Source organism: Anomaloglossus baeobatrachus, chromosome 11 (assembly GCF_048569485.1).
Source record: "Anomaloglossus baeobatrachus isolate aAnoBae1 chromosome 11, aAnoBae1.hap1, whole genome shotgun sequence".
NCBI classification, from domain to species: domain Eukaryota; kingdom Metazoa; phylum Chordata; class Amphibia; order Anura; family Aromobatidae; genus Anomaloglossus; species Anomaloglossus baeobatrachus.
This window is the reverse complement of record NC_134363.1, coordinates 50,542,435-50,563,323: the sequence shown is the minus strand read 5'-3', so window position 1 is coordinate 50,563,323 and position 20,889 is coordinate 50,542,435. Positions and strand designations below refer to the sequence as shown.

At 48.2% G+C, this 20,889-nt stretch overlaps 1 protein-coding gene across 1 annotated transcript in view; it reads right to left on the bottom strand.

Annotated features, from left to right (window-relative positions):
- GYS1 (glycogen synthase 1) overlaps positions 1-20,171 on the bottom strand; it is a 41,865-nt gene extending 21,694 nt beyond the window's left edge. The window contains exons 1-2 of the mRNA XM_075328123.1: positions 19,964-20,171; positions 3,893-4,074 (exon numbers count right to left, since the gene is read on the bottom strand). Of these exons, the coding sequence (XP_075184238.1) occupies positions 3,893-4,074; positions 19,964-20,081 (300 nt within the window). The 5' untranslated portion in view covers positions 20,082-20,171. The remainder of the gene's footprint in view (positions 1-3,892; positions 4,075-19,963) is intronic.
- Between the last annotated feature and the right edge of the window lie 718 nt (positions 20,172-20,889).

Below are 20,889 nucleotides of genomic sequence, written 5' to 3'. Positions count from 1 at the left end.
TTAATGCGATCGATCGGCTCAATTACCGACAATTTTGATCCAATGTTTTTCAAGGATCTCTTAAAAGAACTGGCCTCAACAGGGGCGTACATAGAAATCATGGGACCCCATAGGAGAATTCATAATTGGGCCCCTTCCCTAGAAAAAAAAAAAATATAAAAAATAAATACATTAAAAAAAAAAAAAATTTTATATATATATATATATATATATATATATATATAGATATAGATATAGATATAGATATAGATATAGATATAGATATAGATATAGATATAGATATAGATATAGATAGATAGATAGATAGATAGATAGATAGATAGATAGATAGATAGATAGATAGATAGATAGATAGATAGATATTTTTTATATTTATATTTTTTTTTTTTTTATTTTTATTCAGATGGGTCATAGAAGGGCATATTTCACAACTTTACAGCCCTCACCAAGTAATTTTCCTCCTACTGATGCCCCTCGATTCCCCTTTCATTGCAGCCATAAAGTATGATGGCACCAGAAGTGCCCCACAAATACTCTATGATCCCCCACAGCAGTAAATTCCTCCACAGTACGCTCCACACACACACTGTATGATAACACTACTGTACCCCCATTCAACTACCCCAGCAATAAATGGTGACCCCCAACATAGCATGATCACCAATTGTGACCCCACACAGCCCTCCATGCAGTATAATGGCCCCTACTATCCCTCAAATAGTATAATGGCCCCCCACACAGCCCTCTGCACAGTATGATAGATCCCACACAAACCTTCACACTGTATATATGCTTGTATACAGTATAATGACCCTCAAATAATTGTAGATAAAGCATAATGGCTTCCGAATAGCCCTCCAAATAATATAATGGCCCCACAAAGCCTTCCATATAGTATAATGGGCCTCACAGTCTCCCATGTAGTAAACGGGCCCCACATAATCCTCCATATAGTATACTGTGTCTCCATAGTCCTCCACGTACTATAATTCATCTCATAGTAATGGACCCCACATAGTCCTCCTAAAGGTAATGGGTCCCACAAAAAGTCTACCATATAGTATAATGCACCATCCGTAGCCCTTAATATCGTATAATGCCCCCCATATTATAATACACTCCCCATATTACTCCATACAGTATTATGCAGCCCCCATATAGCAGTCTGCAGCCCCACTGTGTACTCATTGATTAAATATATAAATACTCCCCTCTCCTCGGTTCCTCTGCTGCCCCTCATTCTCAAGCCACATCCCATGCTCTGCACATCTCAGCCCAGCGGCGTTCAGTAGTGACATCACTGCGCTCCGCTGTGGTGAGCTGTCAGAGCACCGCAGACCCAGCGAATGATGAGAGCAGCAGCACTCCGCGCTCGCTCTCTCTCATCATGGCTTTCAATTATATTGCCATCTGTGATGCCAATACAATTGAAAGTGCAATACTGGCCAGGCGGCCAACGGGAGGGGGGGCCTGGCGCTGACACTGGGCCCCCTTGACTCTCGGGCCCCATAGGGTTGCGTAGTCTGACGCTATTGGTGTCGTGGGCGGGGAGGGCGCTGCGCTCACCACGCTTGGGTGGCTCGAGCGGTGGGCCGGATCCGGGGACTCGAGCGGCGCTCCTCGCCCGTGAGTGAAAGGGGGTAGTTTGGGTTTGGGGAGTTGGTCCGTGACGCCACCCACGGTTTGTGGTGAGGTTGGGGCACCACCGCTGCTCTGGACGGGGATCCCAGGAGCGATGACAGGGAGCAGTCGAGATGGTTCTCTCCCCTCCGTGGTAGGGGGGGGTTGGTGGTCCCGGGGCCCGGTGAGGTTGTCGGGGAGGCAGGGTTGGCGAGGTGCATGGTCGCGGGGGCAGCGCGGTGCCGGATGGCACGGTGGTACTCACTCAGCCAAGAATGGATACAGAGTCTCCGGTAAAACAAACGGCTGGATGGGCGGGTCCCGCAGCCGGCTGCTGTGGTTACCCCCGGAAGGTTGGTGGTGGCTGCCTTTCCCTGCACCTGTTGTGTATCTTCGGTCCCGATGGCTTCCCACCTTGGATAGGTGCCGGAGGAGCCCCTTTGCCCGCAGGCTCTGGCCCTGGGAATTCTAGCTGTGGTGGTAGCTGTATTTCCCTTTCTCGGTTTGGACGGTTGCCTTCAGTCGGGTCTTTGCTGCTAGGAAACCCCGGAGGTTCCGGTCGCTAACGGATTTGACCAGTTTAACGGCGACTCCAAGCCTGGTCGGGGTCCGTAGGACCTGCCGGTTTGTGCTGGCTTCTCTTCGCTCCCCGGTTCGGTACCGGCAGGCCACCGCCCATCCCCGGTCCTACGGTTCCGCGTCAATCAGCCTCTCCTGCAGACGGCCACCACCGTCTGCCAACCTTGCTCTTGGTGCCCGAGCCACGTACCCGGACAGGGTCAGTCTGCTCCTCTACTGCCACTCTCCTCCTTCACTCTCCCTCACTGTTCTCTTTCACCTCCCTAGCTGTTCTGACTTCCTTTCCGCCTCCAGGACTGTGAACTCCTCAGTGGGTGGGGCCAACTGCCTGGCTCCACCCCACCTGGTGTGGACATCAGCCCCTGGAGGGAGGCAACAAGGATTTGTGTGCGACTGATGTGCCTAACCGGGGTGTGGGGTGTGTTGTTGCAGTACCTGTGACGACCTGGCTTGTCCAGGGCGCCACATTGGCACTACGCCACTGGGTCTCGATAACATGAAAAATTGCAACGTGCTATAGAGTAAAGATGAAAATAAAAAACTTTGCATTTTACCAATTATTAAAAATCATTTTTGTTCTACAGAGGTAAGGGATTTTTATATGTAATTGTAGAACGCTAGGTTACCGGCCACCTCTGCAGTCTACCAGCGGTGACCGAACATGCAGATCCAAACTCAAACTTTTCCAAGTCTTTATTCACATGTTGCAGCGGAAACTGGGCTGACATGCAGATTGGCTGTTTACTACCTGCCTATTCAAGAGGAACATGTGACCGCTGCAGCCAATCACTAGAAAACGTCTTTAAGAGTGACTTTAAAGGTGACAAAAAATTAAGCGGAAATAAAAGCAGGTTCAGGCATAGGTGGTTGGCACCAACAGCAACCTGCGGACAATCTGGGGCCTTCAGATCGATGGCAGTAGGTTGGGTAGATGGAAACTCCAAAGTTCTCTTGGAGTGATGAGAACATTCTTCTGTTTTAGCCTGGAAAGTAAACAAGGACCGATACTGCCAGCAGTTAGGCTGGACCCACTTTCTTAGAGGTCTAGGGTGTATGTAGGCAAACCTAAAATGTTTGCTCTAATGGATGTGCGAGTCGGAGCCTATGCTAAAGGTTGGGTTCTTTCTAAGCTTGAGGTAAGGAAAACCAATGATCCTCAATCATTGCAGGGTTTTAAAGAGTGTGTCACGCCAAAATTCTAATTAAACCCCTTAAAACGGGCATGCAAATTATTTTGTATGCAAAAGAGAAGATTCAGCGCACGCTTGGAAGGGGCCAAGGGCTCCGGGCCACCCATGGAAGGGGCCAAGGGCTCCGGGCCACCCATGGAAGGGGCCAAGGGCTGCGGGCCACCCATGGAAGGGGCCAAGGGCTGCGGGCCACCCATGGAAGGGGCCAAGGGCTGCGGGCCACCCATGGAAGGGGCCAAGGGCTGCGGGCCACCCATGGAAGGGGCCAAGGGCTGCGGGCCACCCATGGAAGGGGCCAAGGGCTCCGGGCCACCCTTGGAAGGGGCCAAGGGCTCCGGGCCACCCTTGGAAGGGGCCAAGGGCTCCGGGCCACCCTTGGAAGGGGCCAAGGGCTCCGGGCCACCCTTGGAAGGGGCCAAGGGCTCAGTGCATACTTGACCTAAATACAGGGAGGCAGAGACATCAGAGGTGTTAAGGAGCACAATGAAGCAGCGTCTTCTCACCTTACAGCCCTTGGAGTTCATGGAGTCTATTGATCGCTTGATGGCAGGATGCGGAGGCTCAATCAACTCAACCTGGGTCCGAACATTGTGCTCGAAGTAGGGTCCAATAAGGAAGTAATTCTCGCCCCATTCATCTGTGGTGATCTTGGCTTTGGTCTGTATAACCGTATAAATTCCACCCACTGGGGAGAGAAATACAAAAAAAAAGCCGTTAATGATAAAACCAACAAGCAGAACACCATGAAATGAAATCCTTACTACACAGGGATGTCCAATATTGTGGGGTACGCCAAGCTGGTCTTCACTCTAATTCCCAGGACAATGGGGCCATAATGCACTGGTCAATCATGTCCCCCCCCCCCCCCCCCCAATAAAATTGTTTTCAATGCAATGTAGGATGTTTGTGGACTTCACAGAGGTAAGGAAGATGATGGCCATAGTGGCCAGTACAGAATGTTCCGTAGTAATGGATGTACGCCCGGTTCCTCTAAAAAAAAAAAAAAGGGCGACATCCAAGAGTCCCCGGCACATGGCTCAGCAGTTTTCCCGAGCGTATGAGGTATGAAAATCCTGATATCATTTGCAGTATACAGCGGAGCCAAGAACATCTCACAGGATCAGGGGGATTGACAACATCAAGGTCATCGTGAGAGCCACTGCTCCGTTACTGACCCTGTGTTCTGTAATCCTCGTCTGTCCGTATGTGTCATCACTTTCCCGACTGTAGTCCCATCATTCTAAAGCAGCAGGCCCACACATAGGGGACGGTCCAGCCTTTTCAAGAAGTGTCACTTCAATAAATGTGATTTTCTTCCTCCTGAGAAAAATGCCGCTGTTCTCCTGAATCCGGCGTTGCTTTTCTTTTCTTCCTGTGCCTCTCCGTTCTGGAGATATGACTTCTTCTTCCCTCTATATAAATCTAGTCTTTTATCAAAGTGGGCGTGGCTCTCAATGCTTTTTCTACAGGAGGACCACGCCCCCTTACCTAAAGAGACTAGATTTACATACAGGAAAGAGGAGGCCGTATCTCAGGAACGTAGAGGTGTAGGATCAAAAGAAAAACAGGGTCGGATTCAGGAGAACAAGGGAATTTATAAAAGGTAAAAATATTATATTTTTATGGATCATGATAGTTCCTCCTTGAAGCCGTTTTTTCTCTAAAAATAACCCCAGCCAGATACATATCAAGGAATATGGACACTAGATTAGGCAGAATGTTAAGCACTATACATAGAGTTCAAAAACAAACCACCAAGCAGTGGTGAATCCGCCACAACTGACCTCAATGACTAACTGATTCCATTGGGTTCCGTAATGTTGTCAGTCATTGTTGGGGGAAGTGAACAAAGCGTTAGGACTATAAGGAATATATGTTTGTCCACCATGACCCTGCTATAGACATTTGCAGACTTCCACTTCCTCTGGGGCTATTTGAAGTATTTAAAAACCATGTAATATGACAAGCTATAAAAAGCAGCAGAAGAATGCAGCCGTGAACTCGAGGCCCCACTCAGCTATAATTGTAAGGACAGATCTGATCCATGTAGTCCAAAAAAAAAAAAAAGGCTAAAAGTTTAAGGGCTTTCAGTCACTAGTAGGGGCTCAAAAAAATGAAATGTAGTCAATATCAAAATTACTATAATTCATATAAAAAAATAATCCTGTAACTGGATAACAAGACAGTCCCCAAAATAGCTTCACATGAGGAGAGAAAGCTGCTGACAAATTTCTCTGGCAGTGGATTTTTTCCCATGTAAAGAAAAATTGGACTGCCTGACCCTTCCCACCCCTGTCGAGGGAGAAGCAGAAGACCCCTATATACATCAGATAGTAGGCCAATCTAGAAGTAATTGGTGGGAATGAAAGACTTATGTAATATGCAGGGGGCCTTAAAGAGGACCTGTCACTTTCTCAACAAATTGAATTACATACCTTGTAAAAAAAAAAAAAAAAAAAAAATCCCTGAGCTCTCCTGATTCTGCCGCTTTTTTCCGTTTTGCTCTACGTCGCTCCAATGCAGAGATATTTATATTTGTTGCTTTGGAGCGCAGTATGTGAAATCTCTGCTTGTAGAGCAAATGGGCTTTTCTTCAGAGTCTTCTCGAGGAGGGTGGGGGCACTTTCACTCCTCCATCCAAGATGCTGCCAATCACATTTTGGCAGAAGATTTAGCCTCAAAGGCTACTTAACTGTGACTGGCAACATCTGGTAGGGAGGTATTTAAGCACACGCCCCCAGAGGAGACTCTGAAGAAACGCCCAATTGAAGTACGAGCAGAGATTTCACATACTGCTCTCCAAAGCAACAAATGTGAATATCTCTGCAATGGAGCGACGCAGAGCAAAACGGAAAAGAGCGTCAGCATCAGGGAGATCAGGGATTTGTTTATGGTATATTGCTCAATTTTTTTGAGCAAATGACAGGTCATCTTTAAAGTCCCATAATCTGTATTCTATTAACTGTCATTATAGGATTTGCATACCGTGCATGTAAGGATTATAGATTGGTAATCATTTGCAGTTGTCTAATTATATTTTTTCTACTGTATTAGGCCCCCTTCACACGTCAGTGAAAAACACTGACGTTGTTCACTGACGTGTAAAACACGCACATGTTCCTCCGTGGTCCGTGATTCGCGGCACACGTGGGTTCTCCATGTGCAATCCGTGATTGCAAATGGACATTACTCACCTGCCTTCGCTCCTGCTGTCCATGGTGATGATCTCCTCGGCTCTGCAGCGTCCGCCCACCGCTCTCTGCAGCTACTTCCGGGTCGGCTATTCCTGCTTTCATGAATATTCATGAGCCGGGCAGGAGCTGCAGAGAGCGGAGGCTGCACAGCGAGTCGCTGGAAAGGTGAATTGAAAATGTTTATTTTATATATGTCCGTGTTTTTCTGGTACGTGTTTCACGGATCACACACGAATCACACCATAGTGTGGTCCGTGGGTCATCAGTGATGCCAGAAAAAAAACGGACTTGTCCTCCGTGCAGAATCACAGACACGGGTGTACGCTGCACGGAGACACGTTCAGTGAAAAATCACTGATGTGTGAGCAGACCCATTGATTATAATGGGTCTGCGTATGTCAGTGATTCTGGTACGTATTAAAAAAAAGCACAAACGGACCAGAATCACTGACGTGTGAAGGGGGCCTTAGGCTGCTTTCACACATCAGTTTTTTGGCATCAGGCACGATCCAGCGAAAAAACTGATGCGACGGATCTGGCAAAAAACCAGATCACTTGCATCAGTTTTTTCCATCAGTTCCTTCAGTTTTTTGACAGATCCGTTATGATTCTGAGCATGCTCAGTTCAAAAATACGGATCCGGCGGCCGGATCCAGTTTTCTTTTGCCTCATTACGCCGGATCCAGTTTTTTTTTTGCCTCATTACGCCGGATCCAGTTTTTTTTTGCCTCATTATGCCGGATCCGGCGCCCATAGGCTTCCATTATAAAACATGCCGTACAGCGCCGGATCCGGCGCGATCCGTTTTTTTTTGCCGGACACAAAACGTTTCATCCGGCCGCTGGACAAGTAAATTTTGCCGGATCAGGCAAAAAAAACCGGATGAAACGAAAGGCCATCCGACACATTCCGGCGCTAATGAAAGTCTATGGGGGAAAAAAATGGATCCGGCAGCAACAGACGCCGGATCCTTTTTTTTTTAGTTTTCGCCGGATTGTGCCTGATGGCAAAAAACTGATGTGTGAAAGCAGCCTTAAGGCTACTTTCACACATCCGGTTTGAGCCGTGCGGCTCAATCCGGCTGTGAAGCCTATGCAACGGATGCGGTGAAAACACCGCATCCTTTGCATAAGTTTTTTACATGCGGCCGGTCCGGTTTTTGCCGCTTGCGGCATGCTACTGAGCATGTGCAGTGGCAAAAACCGCATGCGGCGGCCGGATGCGGTTTTTGCCGCATCGTGCCGCATCCGGCATCCATAGGGATGCATTGGGAAAAGCGCCGCATCGGCCGGATGCGGCGCGATGCGTTTTTTTTTTGCCGGAGCAAAAAACGTTGCAGGGAACGTTCCATCCGGCCGCTGCATCGGCTAAATCTGCCGCATGCGGCAAAAACCGGACCGAACGCAAGCCCATGCAGCACAATACGGCACTAATTAAAGTCTATGCAGGAAAAACGCAACCGGCAGCAAAAAAAAAATCGGTTGCGGTTTTCCTGCAAAGTGCCGGATTATGCCGCATTGCAAAAGCCGGAGGTGTGAAAGTAGCCTAATAGAAACTCTACAGGACGCTAGTATTTTGAGTTGATATTTTTGGTCGCAGGTTACACTTTATTATCTCGGCAGGTCACGCTGATACGGTTGTCGCTGGTTGTCTGGATCACCTCTCTTGTAAGGAGCATGACATCCTTGTAAGTGTCCTTAACATACAGCACTGCACGGCTCATTGCCACTCAGTAAACAGAGAGAAGAGATGGGATCTTCAGATAAATATGAAGATGTCAGACCAACCAGTGGCCGCCTCTATAAACCTCTATAAGGGAACAGGTAAAATATATCTTTGTACTGTGTACAGTAGAGATAAAAAAAAGTTTGTGTAAAAGAACAGAGTCCTCTGTGGTTGATACCTTTTAATGGCTAACTGAAAAGATGGTAATAATTGCAAGCTTTCCAGACTACTCCGGTCTCTTCATCAGGCTCAATATAACACAAAATCTGAAGAGTCACATATTTATACACAACAGGACTTAGAATAGTGCAGTAAAAAAAAAAAACAAGTTATGTGAAGCAGAACTATCACTATGGCAAGGGGGCAAACTGTTGTGTTTTACATCAATTAAGAAATGTGCTCTTCAGAGCATCCGGGGGGGGGGGGGGGGGGGGGGGGGGGGGGGCGGGGGCATCACAGCCGGGACCAGACCCAATCAAAGGACAATGAAACTTTAACACTGCTTATCTATGAACCACAACAATATTTATGGCCACAACAGTTTGCCCCCCTTGCCATAGTGATAGTTCTGCTTCACATAACTTGTTATTTTTCACTGCACTTATTCTATGTCCTGTTGTGTATAAATATGTGACTCTTCAGATTTTGTGTTATACCATGCCTGATGAAGAGACCTGAGTAGTCTCGAAAGCTTGCAATTATTACCATCTTTTTTTCAGTTAGCCATTCAAAAGGTATCAACTACTGAGGACTCTCAGTTCTTTTAAACAAACTTCTTATATAAGGGAACATTTACTTGTTGCATCTTTTATATGGATTTTGAACACAGATTTGTAAAAGTGGAAAATCCACAGCGAGATTTAAAGAAAATCTTGCGTGGCATGGATTCTAAAAATTCACCTGTAAATGGTGGGGAAAAAAAAAAAAAAAGCTTGCAGAAAAATCCAGGTTCCATTTTTTAGAACTTTTTTTTTTTTAGAACTTTTTGCAATGTATTTTTTTTGGATAGGCGGGATAACACTGATCATAAAAATGGACAATGATGAAATATGTCCAATTTTGCTTACGAGGAAAACAAAAAACAACCAACCAACCAGATGTTTGAATGAAGCCAAATTTGACACCAACAAATAATCGACGTGATGCTGAAAAATTGGGCAATTATTTTTTTTTCTACAGAAAATTACAGTCTAAGGCGTTGTCTACATGTCGGTGGATTTGGAGATGTGTGATGATTGGTCACGGAACCAAAGTTGCAAAAAAAATAAAAAAACATACATAAGTAATGATAATAAATATATATATATATATATATATATATATATATATATATATATATATATATATATATATATATATATATATATATATTATTTATTATCATTACTTATGTATGTTTTTATTATAATATATATATATATATATACACACACAGTTATTGATAATAACTATATATATAAATAATAATATATGAATAATAATACATACATAAATAATAAATATATATAATATGCAAGTGTGTAAGTTAAGTTTAAGACCCCTGGAAGAAGGGCAGGGGGACCAGTAGACCATGAAGGCTAGAATAAAATATACTGCTCAAAAAAATAAAGGGAATACTAAAATACCATTGTGTTGTTTAAGTGTTCCCTTTATTTTGAGCAGTATATTTCACGTCAGCATAAAATAGGGGCAAAGACCCCCCAACACCAGTGCTGAGTGACTTACTGGGCTTCTGACTGCAGGTTAGAGACCATCACTGCAGCTCTGGTAGTTTTCTCAATGATAATCTCAGTATAACCTCACCTGAGCGAGTAATTAACAGCTTTCTGCCTACACTGTGCATAGGCAGAAAGCTGTCAGTCAATAGTGGGGGATAGCTGGAGCTTAAATATGTGAGGCACAACATAGCAGGAGCTCATCAAAAGGACTTGCTCCAATTGGCCCAAATTGTGCAGGTGAGAGCGATACATAGAGGGCTAGATACATACATAGAGGGCTAGATACATACATAGAGGGCTAGATACATACATAGAGGGCTAGATACATACATAGAGGGCTAGATACATACATAGAGGGCTAGATACATACATAGAGGGCTAGATACATACATAGAGGGCTAGATACATACATAGAGGGCTAGATACATACATAGAGGGCTAGATACATACATAGAGGGGCTAGATACATACATAGAGGGCTAGATACATACATAGAGGGCTAGATACATACATAGAGGGCTAGATACATACATAGAGGGCTAGATACATACATAGAGGGACTAGATACATACATAGAGGGCTAGATACATACATAGAGGGCTAGATACATACATAGAGGGCTAGATACATACATAGAGGGCTAGATACATACATAGAGGGCTAGATACATAGAGGGCTAGATACATAGAGGGCTAGATACATAGAGGGCTAGATACATAGAGGGCTAGATACATAGAGGGCTAGATACATAGAGGGCTAGATACATAGAGGGCTAGATACATAGAGGGCTAGATACATAGAGGGCTAGATACATAGAGGGCTAGATACATAGAGGGCTAGATACATAGAGGGCTAGATACATAGAGGGCTAGATACATAGAGGGCTAGATACATAGAGGGCTAGATACATAGAGGGCTAGATAGATACATAGAGGGCTAGATACATAGAGGGCTAGATACATAGAGGGCTAGATACATAGAGGGCTAGATTACATAGAGGGCTAGATACATAGAGGGCTAGATACATAGAGGGCTAGATACATAGAGGGCTAGATACATAGAGGGCTAGATAGATACATAGAGGGGCTAGATAGATAGATAGAGGGATAGATAGATAGATACATACATAGAGGGCTAGATAGATACATAGAGGGCTAGATACATAGAGGGCTAGATACATAGAGGGCTAGATACATAGAGGGCTAGATACATAGAGGGCTAGATACATAGAGGGCCTAGATACATAGAGGGCTAGATACATAGAGGGCTAGATACATAGAGGGCTAGATACATAGAGGGCTAGATACATAGAGGGCTAGATACATAGAGGGCTAGATACATAGAGGGCTAGATACATAGAGGCTAGATAGATACATAGAGGGCTAGATACATAGAGGGCTAGATACATAGAGGGCTAGATACATAGAGGGCTAGGATACATAGAGGGCTAGATACATAGAGGGCTAGATACATAGAGGGCTAGATACATAGAGGGCTAGATACATAGAGGGATAGATACATAGAGGGCTAGATAGATACATAGAGGGCTAGATACATAGAGGGCTAGATACATAGAGGGCTAGATACATAGAGGGCTAGATACATAGAGGGCTAGATACATAGAGGGCTAGATACATAGAGGGCTAGATACATAGAGGGATAGATACATAGAGGGATAGATACATAGAGGGATAGATACATAGAGGGCTAGATACATAGAGGGCTAGATACATAGAGGGCTAGATACATAGAGGGCTAGATACATAGAGGGCTAGATACATAGAGGGATAGATACATAGAGGGATAGATACATAGAGGGCTAGATACATAGAGGGATAGCTAGATCTCACCTGCATGATCAAATAACATTATTGAGAGGTCATGTGAGAATTTAATAAGGAGATAATATAAATGGGTGAAAAAAAAAATATTTTACACACACATATATATATTTATTTTTTTCCATGTATATTATCTCTTTTTAAACTGTCACATGACCTCTCCAATACATTTTATTCTCTGGACTTTTTCCAGTTCCTGGACATGAAACCGCTTGATCAATCACAACTGCACCAAAAATCATTGACAATTTCCATCTTTCTTTAATGGTCAATGGAAATAAGAGACCTGACACAAGTGATGGGTAATAGAGAACATTCTGGAAACTCTCAGAATCAATGGAATTAAGTTAAAACCTAAGTTCGAAACATTGTAGTACAATATTGATTCTATTAAATGAGTATTGTCATCCTCATACATGGATATTTGTTGGATAGAGCTTGTAAAATCAAGCACTTTTGCAATTTACTGCTCATTAAAATGTTCATCCATTCTTGAGATATTAACACTTTTGTTTAGGAGCTCGTTGCTTCGGAAACCGACCACCGCTGCTAGATATCCGAACACGTGCAATGATAAGACTTTTCTATTGAGCTTGTAAGTGCTTTTTTTTTTTAAGCCAGCCAGATTCTCTACAGTGCTCTGTTACACTCCTATTCCGACCAGCTCCGGGCAGTGCTTACAAGCTAGACAGCAGCAGTGGTCGGTCTCCATGGCAACAAGCTGTAAATTAAAGCATTAATATCTCAAGAACGGCTGCACATTTTATAAGCAGTAAATAGCAAAAGTGCTTGTTTTTACAAGACCTATCCATAATGAAGAAAGGATTAACCCTTTAACTAATCCCGTTTGGCTTCTCAGGTTGCAGAAAGGCTAGAATTATCCATTTTGCCACTTCCTTGATGCCACCACAGTCTGAGGAGTGCTGCGCCACAGCTTTCCTTTCTTTAGAAGGATGATAGAGAGAAAAGATAGGCATAAAACAGTGATCAGGAACATGCAGCACTCTGGCGCTTTGCAAACTACAACTCCCAGCATGCCCCAAGTGTCACAGGTCGCTAATACCTGCCAAGACAATCGATGGCTTGACATTTCCAACGTAGACCTAAAGACTGCGAGGAGAAGGGGAGGGAGGGGGGGGGGGGGATGCCAGGAGGCTGCACCACAAGTCTTTAAAATTGTGCTTTACTCATCCTCCCCAGGTCCAGCACTAAGTCTCCGCCGCTGCTACCAATGCTGAAATTGTCTGCAGCAATGCGGCCAATCAGTGAGCTCTGTACGCAGGCAAAGCTACTGAGCTCTGTAATTGGCTGCAGCAGAGGAGACTGAGCACTGGACCAAGGAGGGTGAATAAAGCACTGTTTATTTTATATAAAATGCAGTTAGGGGGGGAGGGAACAGAGGGGTTTCTGGAACTGAAAATCCCCTTTAATGGGGGGCTGTGGAGAGCATGATCAGGACGCGTGTTCACTTGATCAATCACAAGGCCTGCAAACGGCGTTACTCCCAGCCAGGAAGCCGTACGTTGGCATGAGTCAGGCCGAGCCGTCACAATCAGTGTTTGCTGAGAGCTGGCACCGTATCAAAGAACACATTCTCCCAGTAACTTCTCATCCACTCTGCTCTGCCCCAGTATGTGCCCTTACTGGGGAGAAATCGCACTGGGACGCTGGATCCGACAGATTTGTATCAAAACACAACTTTCTAGAAGGTTGTTACATTGTGTCTAAAGCTGCATTTACAAAACCAAAAAAAAAAGCTACATTCTCCATTGATGTAACAGAAATTAAAGGACATTTCCCTCCGTCCCATAGACAATGAATGGAGAGGAGCTGAAGCATGCGCACCACAGATTCATTCAAGATGGCGCAGGACCGAGCGGCGTCTGTAAAAGGTGGAGACGCCGGAACGGGGCCTAAGATGATGATACATTTAAAAGCAATGATGAAATAGGGAGTAATCCAGCAACTGCTCCCTCCTCCATCATTCTCTTGCTGTGTCTGTGCTCTGACATCTCAGCGCAGCAGGTGCAATGATGTCACTACTGCGCGGCCACTGTGCAGAGCTGCAGCACGCTCGCACATACACCAGAGCAGCGAGAGGAGAGAGGAGAGGGGTATTTCATTTTGTTGTTTTTTAAATCAGCGAGTACACTGATGGATGACAATGGGTGCATTATACAATATAGATGACAATGGGGTGCATTATACGATATGGAGGACTATGGGAAGCAATATAGGATATGGAGGACTATGGGAAGCAATATAGGATGTGGAGGACTATGGGAAGCAATATAGGATGTGGAGGACTATGGGAAGCAATATAGGATGTGGAGGACAATGGGAAGCAATATAGGATGTGAGGACAATGGGAAGCAATATAGGATGTGGAGGACTATGGGAAGCAATATAGGATATGGAGGACTATGGGAAGCAATATAAGGATGTGGAGGACAATGGGAAGCAATATAGGATATGGAGGACAATGGGAAGCAATATAGGATGTGGAGGACAATGGGAAGCAATATAGGATGTGGAGGACTATGGGAAGCAATATAGGATATGGAGGACTATGGGAAGCAATATAGGATGTGGAGGACAATGGGAAGCAATATAGGATGTGGAGGACAATGGGAAGCAATATAGGATGTGGAGGACTATGGGAAGCAATATAGGATGTGGAGGACTATGGGAAGCAATATAGGATATGGAGGACAAAGGGAAGCAATATAGGATATGGAGGACTATGGGAAGCAATATAGGATATGGAGGACAATGGGAAGCAATATAGGATGTGGAGGACTATGGGAAGCAATATAGGATATGGAGGACTATGGGAAGCAATATAGGATATGGAGGACTATGGGAAGCAATATAGGATGTGGAGGACAATGGGAAGCAATATAGGATGTGGAGGACTATGGGAAGCAATATAGGATGTGGAGGACTATGGGAAGCAATATAGGATGTGGAGGACTATGGGAAGCAATATAGGATGTGGAGGACTATGGGAAGCAATATAGGATGTGGAGGACTATGGGAAGCAATATAGGATGTGGAGGACTATGGGAAGCAATATAGGATGTGGAGGACAATGGGAAGCAATATAGGATGTGGAGGACAATGGGAAGCAATATAGGATATGGAGGACAATGGGAAGCAATATAGGATATGGAGGACAATGGGAAGCAATATAGGATATGGAGGACTATGGGAAGCAATATAGGATATGGAGGACTATGGGAAGCAATATAGGATATGGAGGACTATGGGAAGCAATATAGGATATGGAGGACAATGGGAAGCAATATAGGATATGGAGGACTATGGGAAGCAATATAGGATATGGAGGACTATGGGAAGCAATATAGGATATGGAGGACTATGGGAAGCAATATAGGATATGGAGGACTATGGGAAGCAATATAGGATATGGAGGACTATGGGAAGCAATATAGGATGTGGAGGACTATGGGAAGCAATATAGGATGTGGAGGACTATGGGAAGCAATATAGGATGTGGAGGACTATGGGAAGCAATATAGGATGTGGAGGACAATGGGAAGCAATATAGGATGTGGAGGACAATGGGAAGCAATATAGGATGTGGAGGACAATGGGAAGCAATATAGGATGTGGAGGACTATGGGAAGCAATATAGGATGTGGAGGACTATGGGAAGCAATATAGGATGTGGAGGACTATGGGAAGCAATATAGGATGTGGAGGACAATGGGAAGCAATATAGGATATGGAGGACAATGGGAAGCAATATAGGATATGGAGGACAATGGGAAGCAATATAGGATATGGAGGACTATGGGAAGCAATATAGGATGTGGAGGACTATGGGAAGCAATATAGGATATGGAGGACTATGGGAAGCAATATAGGATATGGAGGACTATGGGAAGCAATATAGGATATGGAGGACAATGGGAAGCAATATAGGATATGGAGGACAATGGGAAGCAATATAGGATATGGAGGACAATGGGAAGCAATATAGGATATGGAGGACAATGGGAAGCAATATAGGATATGGAGGACAATGGGAAGCAATATAGGATATGGAGGACAATGGGAAGCAATATAGGATATGGAGGACAATGGGAAGCAATATAGGATATGGAGGACAATGGGAAGCAATATAGGATATGGAGGACAATGGGAAGCAATATAGGATATGGAGGACAATGGGAAGCAATATAGGATATGGAGGACAATGGGAAGCAATATAGGATATGGAGGACAATGGGAAGCAATATAGGATATGGAGGACAATGGGAAGCAATATAGGATATGGAGGACAATGGGAAGCAATATAGGATATGGAGGACTATGGGAAGCAATATAGGATATGGAGGACTATGGGAAGCAATATAGGATATGGAGGACTATGGGAAGCAATATAGGATATGGAGGACTATGGGAAGCAATATAGGATATGGAGGACTATGGGAAGCAATATAGGATATGGAGGACTATGGGAAGCAATATAGGATATGGAGGACTATGGGAAGCAATATAGGATATGGAGGACTATGGGAAGCAATATAGGATATGGAGGACTATGGGAAGCAATATAGGATATGGAGGACTATGGGAAGCAATATAGGATATGGAGGACTATGGGAAGCAATATAGGATATGGAGGACTATGGGAAGCAATATAGGATATGGAGGACTATGGGAAGCAATATAGGATATGGAGGACTATGGGAAGCAATATAGGATATGGAGGACTATGGGAAGCAATATAGGATATGGAGGACTATGGGAAGCAATATAGGATATGGAGGACTATGGGAAGCAATATAGGATATGGAGGACTATGGGAAGCAATATAGGATATGGAGGACTATGGGAAGCAATATAGGATATGGAGGACTATGGGAAGCAATATAGGATATGGAGGACTATGGGAAGCAATATAGGATATGGAGGACTATGGGAAGCAATATAGGATATGGAGGACTATGGGAAGCTTTTTAATATTTGGAGGGCTAAGAGGGAGCCTTTGAGGGCCATCACACGGCGCGCAGGGCCGTGCGGGGCCCATCGCGCAGGGCCGTGCGGGGCCCATCGCGCAGGGCCGTGCGGGGCCCATCGCGCAGGGCCGTGCGGGGCCCATCGCGCAGGGCCGTGCGGGGCCCATCGCGCAGGGCCGTGCGGGGCCCATCGCGCAGGGCCGTGCGGGGCCCATCGCGCAGGGCCGTGCGGGGCCCATCGCGCAGGGCCGTGCGGGGCCCATCGCGCAGGGCCGTGCGGGGCCCATCGCGCAGGGCCGTGCGGGGCCCATCGCGCAGGGCCGTGCGGGGCCCATCGCGCAGGGCCGTGCGGGGCCCATCGCGCAGGGCCGTGCGGGGGCCCATCATACTGCATGGAGGCCTGTGTGGGTGGGGGGGGGTCACTGTTGGGGATAATGGTGTGTGTTAGGATTACAGGTCATTATACTGTGTGTGATGAGGAGTTTACTATGGGGGTATCACGCAGTGTTTGGGGGCACTTTTGGTGGCATCATACTCTATGGCTGCAATAAAGGAGCAATCTAGGGGCTTCAATAGGAGGAAAATTACTTTGTAAGGGCTGTAAAGTTGTGAGATATCATTATGTGACCCAGCCGATTATTTTTTTTTTTTTGGGGGGGGGTGGGGGGGTTTCGCCAATTAGAACTTCTATGGGGCCCCATGATTTCTATGTATGCCCCCATTGTCTTCAGTGGTCCACGGACCTGTAAGATGTTGTATTTTTGTTTTTTTGCGCAGTGACAAAAACTCATGGCACCAGGCGCTGTGAGTGGATTGCAGTGTAACAATTGTGTCTCTTTTGTATGTTGCTAATTGACTTTTTGTGGATTTTCCCCAAACTCCAACAGGGAAGTCAAAAGCCACAACAAATCCAGTTGTGACCGATCCGCCAGTGCAAATTTCCAAAATATTGCCCTTTTCTCTTTTTTTTTTTTACTCATATTTTTGTGCAGTTGATTTGCTGCCCTGATGGATGCACCTGTAGGCGTAAAATGATCCCAGCAACACGGCGGAGCTGAGGGCAATCCACACTCCCCATCGGGGATGGATTATGGTTGCAAAATGGATCGCACATCCCCGTAGATCCGTATCTGCATTATTACAGCTGCGGGGGAGGGGATGCCAGTAATATGGCCAGGATCATGTCCCTTGCCACCTGCAGGCGATAAAACCATCACTGCACAAAGACCCCGACCGGCCCCTTCCCACATTGCAGGATGATGAAGGGGAAAGGTCAAGGGCTGATTGCATCGATCCCATAAAAAAAAGATTATATGTTATATGGCCGGAGTCTGCCGGGGGGGCCACCCATGGAAGGGGTCTCCCAGAGGGGGGGGGGGGGTGGCACCCGTGAAAGGGGTCTGCCAGAGGGAAGGGAGGGAGGGAGGGAGGGAGGGAGGGAGGGGGGGGGGCACCCGTGAAAGGGGTCTGCCAGAGGGAGGGGGGGGGGCACCCGTGAAAGGGGTCTGCCAGAGGGAGGGGGGGGGGGCACCCGTGAAAGGGGTCTGCCAGAGGGAGGGGGGGGGCACCCGTGAAAGGGGTCTGCCAGAGGGAGGGGGGGGGGCACCCGTGAAAGGGGTCTGCCAGAGGGAGGGGGGGGGGGCACCCGTGAAAGGGGTCTGCCAGAGGGAGGGGGGGAGGGAGGGGGGGGAGGGAGGGAGGGGGGGGGGGGGCACCCGTGAAAGGGGTCTGCCAGAGGGAGGGGGGGGCACCCGTGAAAGGGGTCTGCCAGAGGGAGGGGGGGGGGGCACCCGTGAAAGGGGTCTGCCAGAGGGAGGGGGGGGGCACCCGTGAAAGGGGTCTGCCAGAGGGAGGGGGGGGGCACCCGTGAAAGGGGTCTGCCAGAGGGAGGGGGGGGGCACCCGTGAAAGGGGTCTGCCAGAGGGAGGGAGGGGGGGGCACCCGTGAAAGGGGTCTGCCAGAGGGAGGGAGGGGGGGGCACCCGTGAAAGGGGTCTGCCAGAGGGAGGGAGGGGGGGGGGGGGCACCCGTGAAAGGGGTCTGCCAGAGGGAGGGAGGGAGGGGGGGGGGCACCCGTGAAAGGGGTCTGCCAGAGGGAGGGAGGGGGGAGCACCCGTGAAAGGGGTCTGCCAGAGGGAGCACCCGTGAAAGGGGTCTGCCAGAGGGAGCACCCGTGAAAGGGGTCTGCCAGAGGGAGGGAGGGAGCACCCGTGAAAGGGGTCTGCCAGAGGGAGGGGGGAGCACCCGTGAAAGGGGTCTGCTAGAGGGAGGGGGGGGCACCCGTGAAAGGGGTCTGCTAGAGGGAGGGGGGGGCACCCGTGAAAGGGGTCTGCTAGAGGGAGGGGGGGGCACCCGTGAAAGGGGTCTGCTAGAGAGAGGGGGGGCACCCGTGAAAGGGCTCTGCCAGAGGGAGGGGGGGGGGCACCCGTGAAAGGGGTCTGCCAGAGGAAGGTCACCCGTTGAAGGGGTCTGCCAGAGAGGGGGGGCACCGGTCTGCTGGGGGGGGGGGGCGGCACCCATGGACTGGTTCTGCCGGGAGGGGGGCACCCATTGATAGGGGTCTGCCGGGGGCCCCCATGGACGGGGGTCTGCCGGGGGCACCCATGGACGGGGGTCTGCCGGGGGCACCCATGGACGGGGGTCTGCCGGGGGCACCCATGGACGGGGGTCTGCCGGGGGCACCCATGGACGGGGGTCTGCCGGGGGCACCCATGGACGGGGGTCTGCCGGGGGCACCCATGGACGGGGGTCTGCCGGGGGCCCCCATGGACGGGGGTCTGCCGGGGGCACCCATGGACGGGGGTCTGCCGGGGGCACCCATGGACGGGGGTCTGCCGGGGGCACCCATGGACGGGGGTCTGCCGGGGGCACCCATGGACGGGGGTCTGCCGGGGGCACCCATGGACGGGGGTCTGCCGGGGGCACCCATGGACGGGGGTCTGCCGGGGGCAGCTGTGATGCATTGGGGTATAGGGAGATCTTTGCAATCAAACCCATAATGTATTTGCACATTGCTTGCATTGGGAGAATTCAGCAGAGGAGCAGCACAGGGGGCACTTTCTTCTGCCCTGGAGGAGGGCATAGAGGGGGCATGGCAGGCGCCACTCACCTTTATTGGCCACTTCCCATGCCACCTCGAACAGAACACTGTTGTCCAGATCCAGGTCATCGTCCCAGTCATCCAGGCCGTTCAGAGAGGTGACAGATAGGCTGCGGGCCAGGGGCATGATGATCGGGCGATGCGCTGACGAGCGAGCTGCGGCGCCGGCGTTCACAGCGGGATGTGCTGCCCTTGAAGTGCCAGCAGCTCCAGCTCCCCCACTACTGACCGGCCCCGCCCCCTCAGCTGCAATAGGCTCCGCCCCTTCCCCGGCACTTACAGGCCCCGCCCTCTCTACGGCTTTCTAACACTGATAGGCTCCGCCCCCACTCTGGCAATCACAGACCCCGCCCCCTTAACTGCACTAGGCTCCACTTTCTCCACAGCTCTCCAACACTGACAAGCTCCGCCCCCTCTCTGACACATACAAACTCCGCCCCCTAACAGTAGCTCCTGTTCCCCAGGCTCCGTCTCCTCTCCAGCACTGACAGGTTCCGCCCCCTCTCAGCAGGTCCTGCTCCTGCCAAGTAACGACGACGAGGGGCGGAGCGTAGGGCAGAATACTGGCCTATCAGTGACGAGATCAGAACAAGCCCTGATTGGTCTAAAGCAGCGGAGGCGTGTCTAGTGCCGTCATCGAGAAGGGGAGAGCAGGCATTGGCTCTCTCTCCTGTCAGTCACTATGATTGGCATGTAATGAGCGTGTACTACGTGCGGGCAGAGAGCTGGTGCAGCTGTGCTGTCAGTGCCCTGCAGCCGGTGACAGGAGTCGCGATCGCCGTCATGTCGTGACTGAGGCTGCTGTGCTCTCTGCAGCGCCCTATTCGCTGTTGCATTAGCACTTTTTTTTTGTGTGTTTTTCATTTGCATTTTTTTTAACCCTTTAGTGCCCGGTCTACCTTCCATTTTTGCTTTTTTCGTTTTTTTTCCTCCCC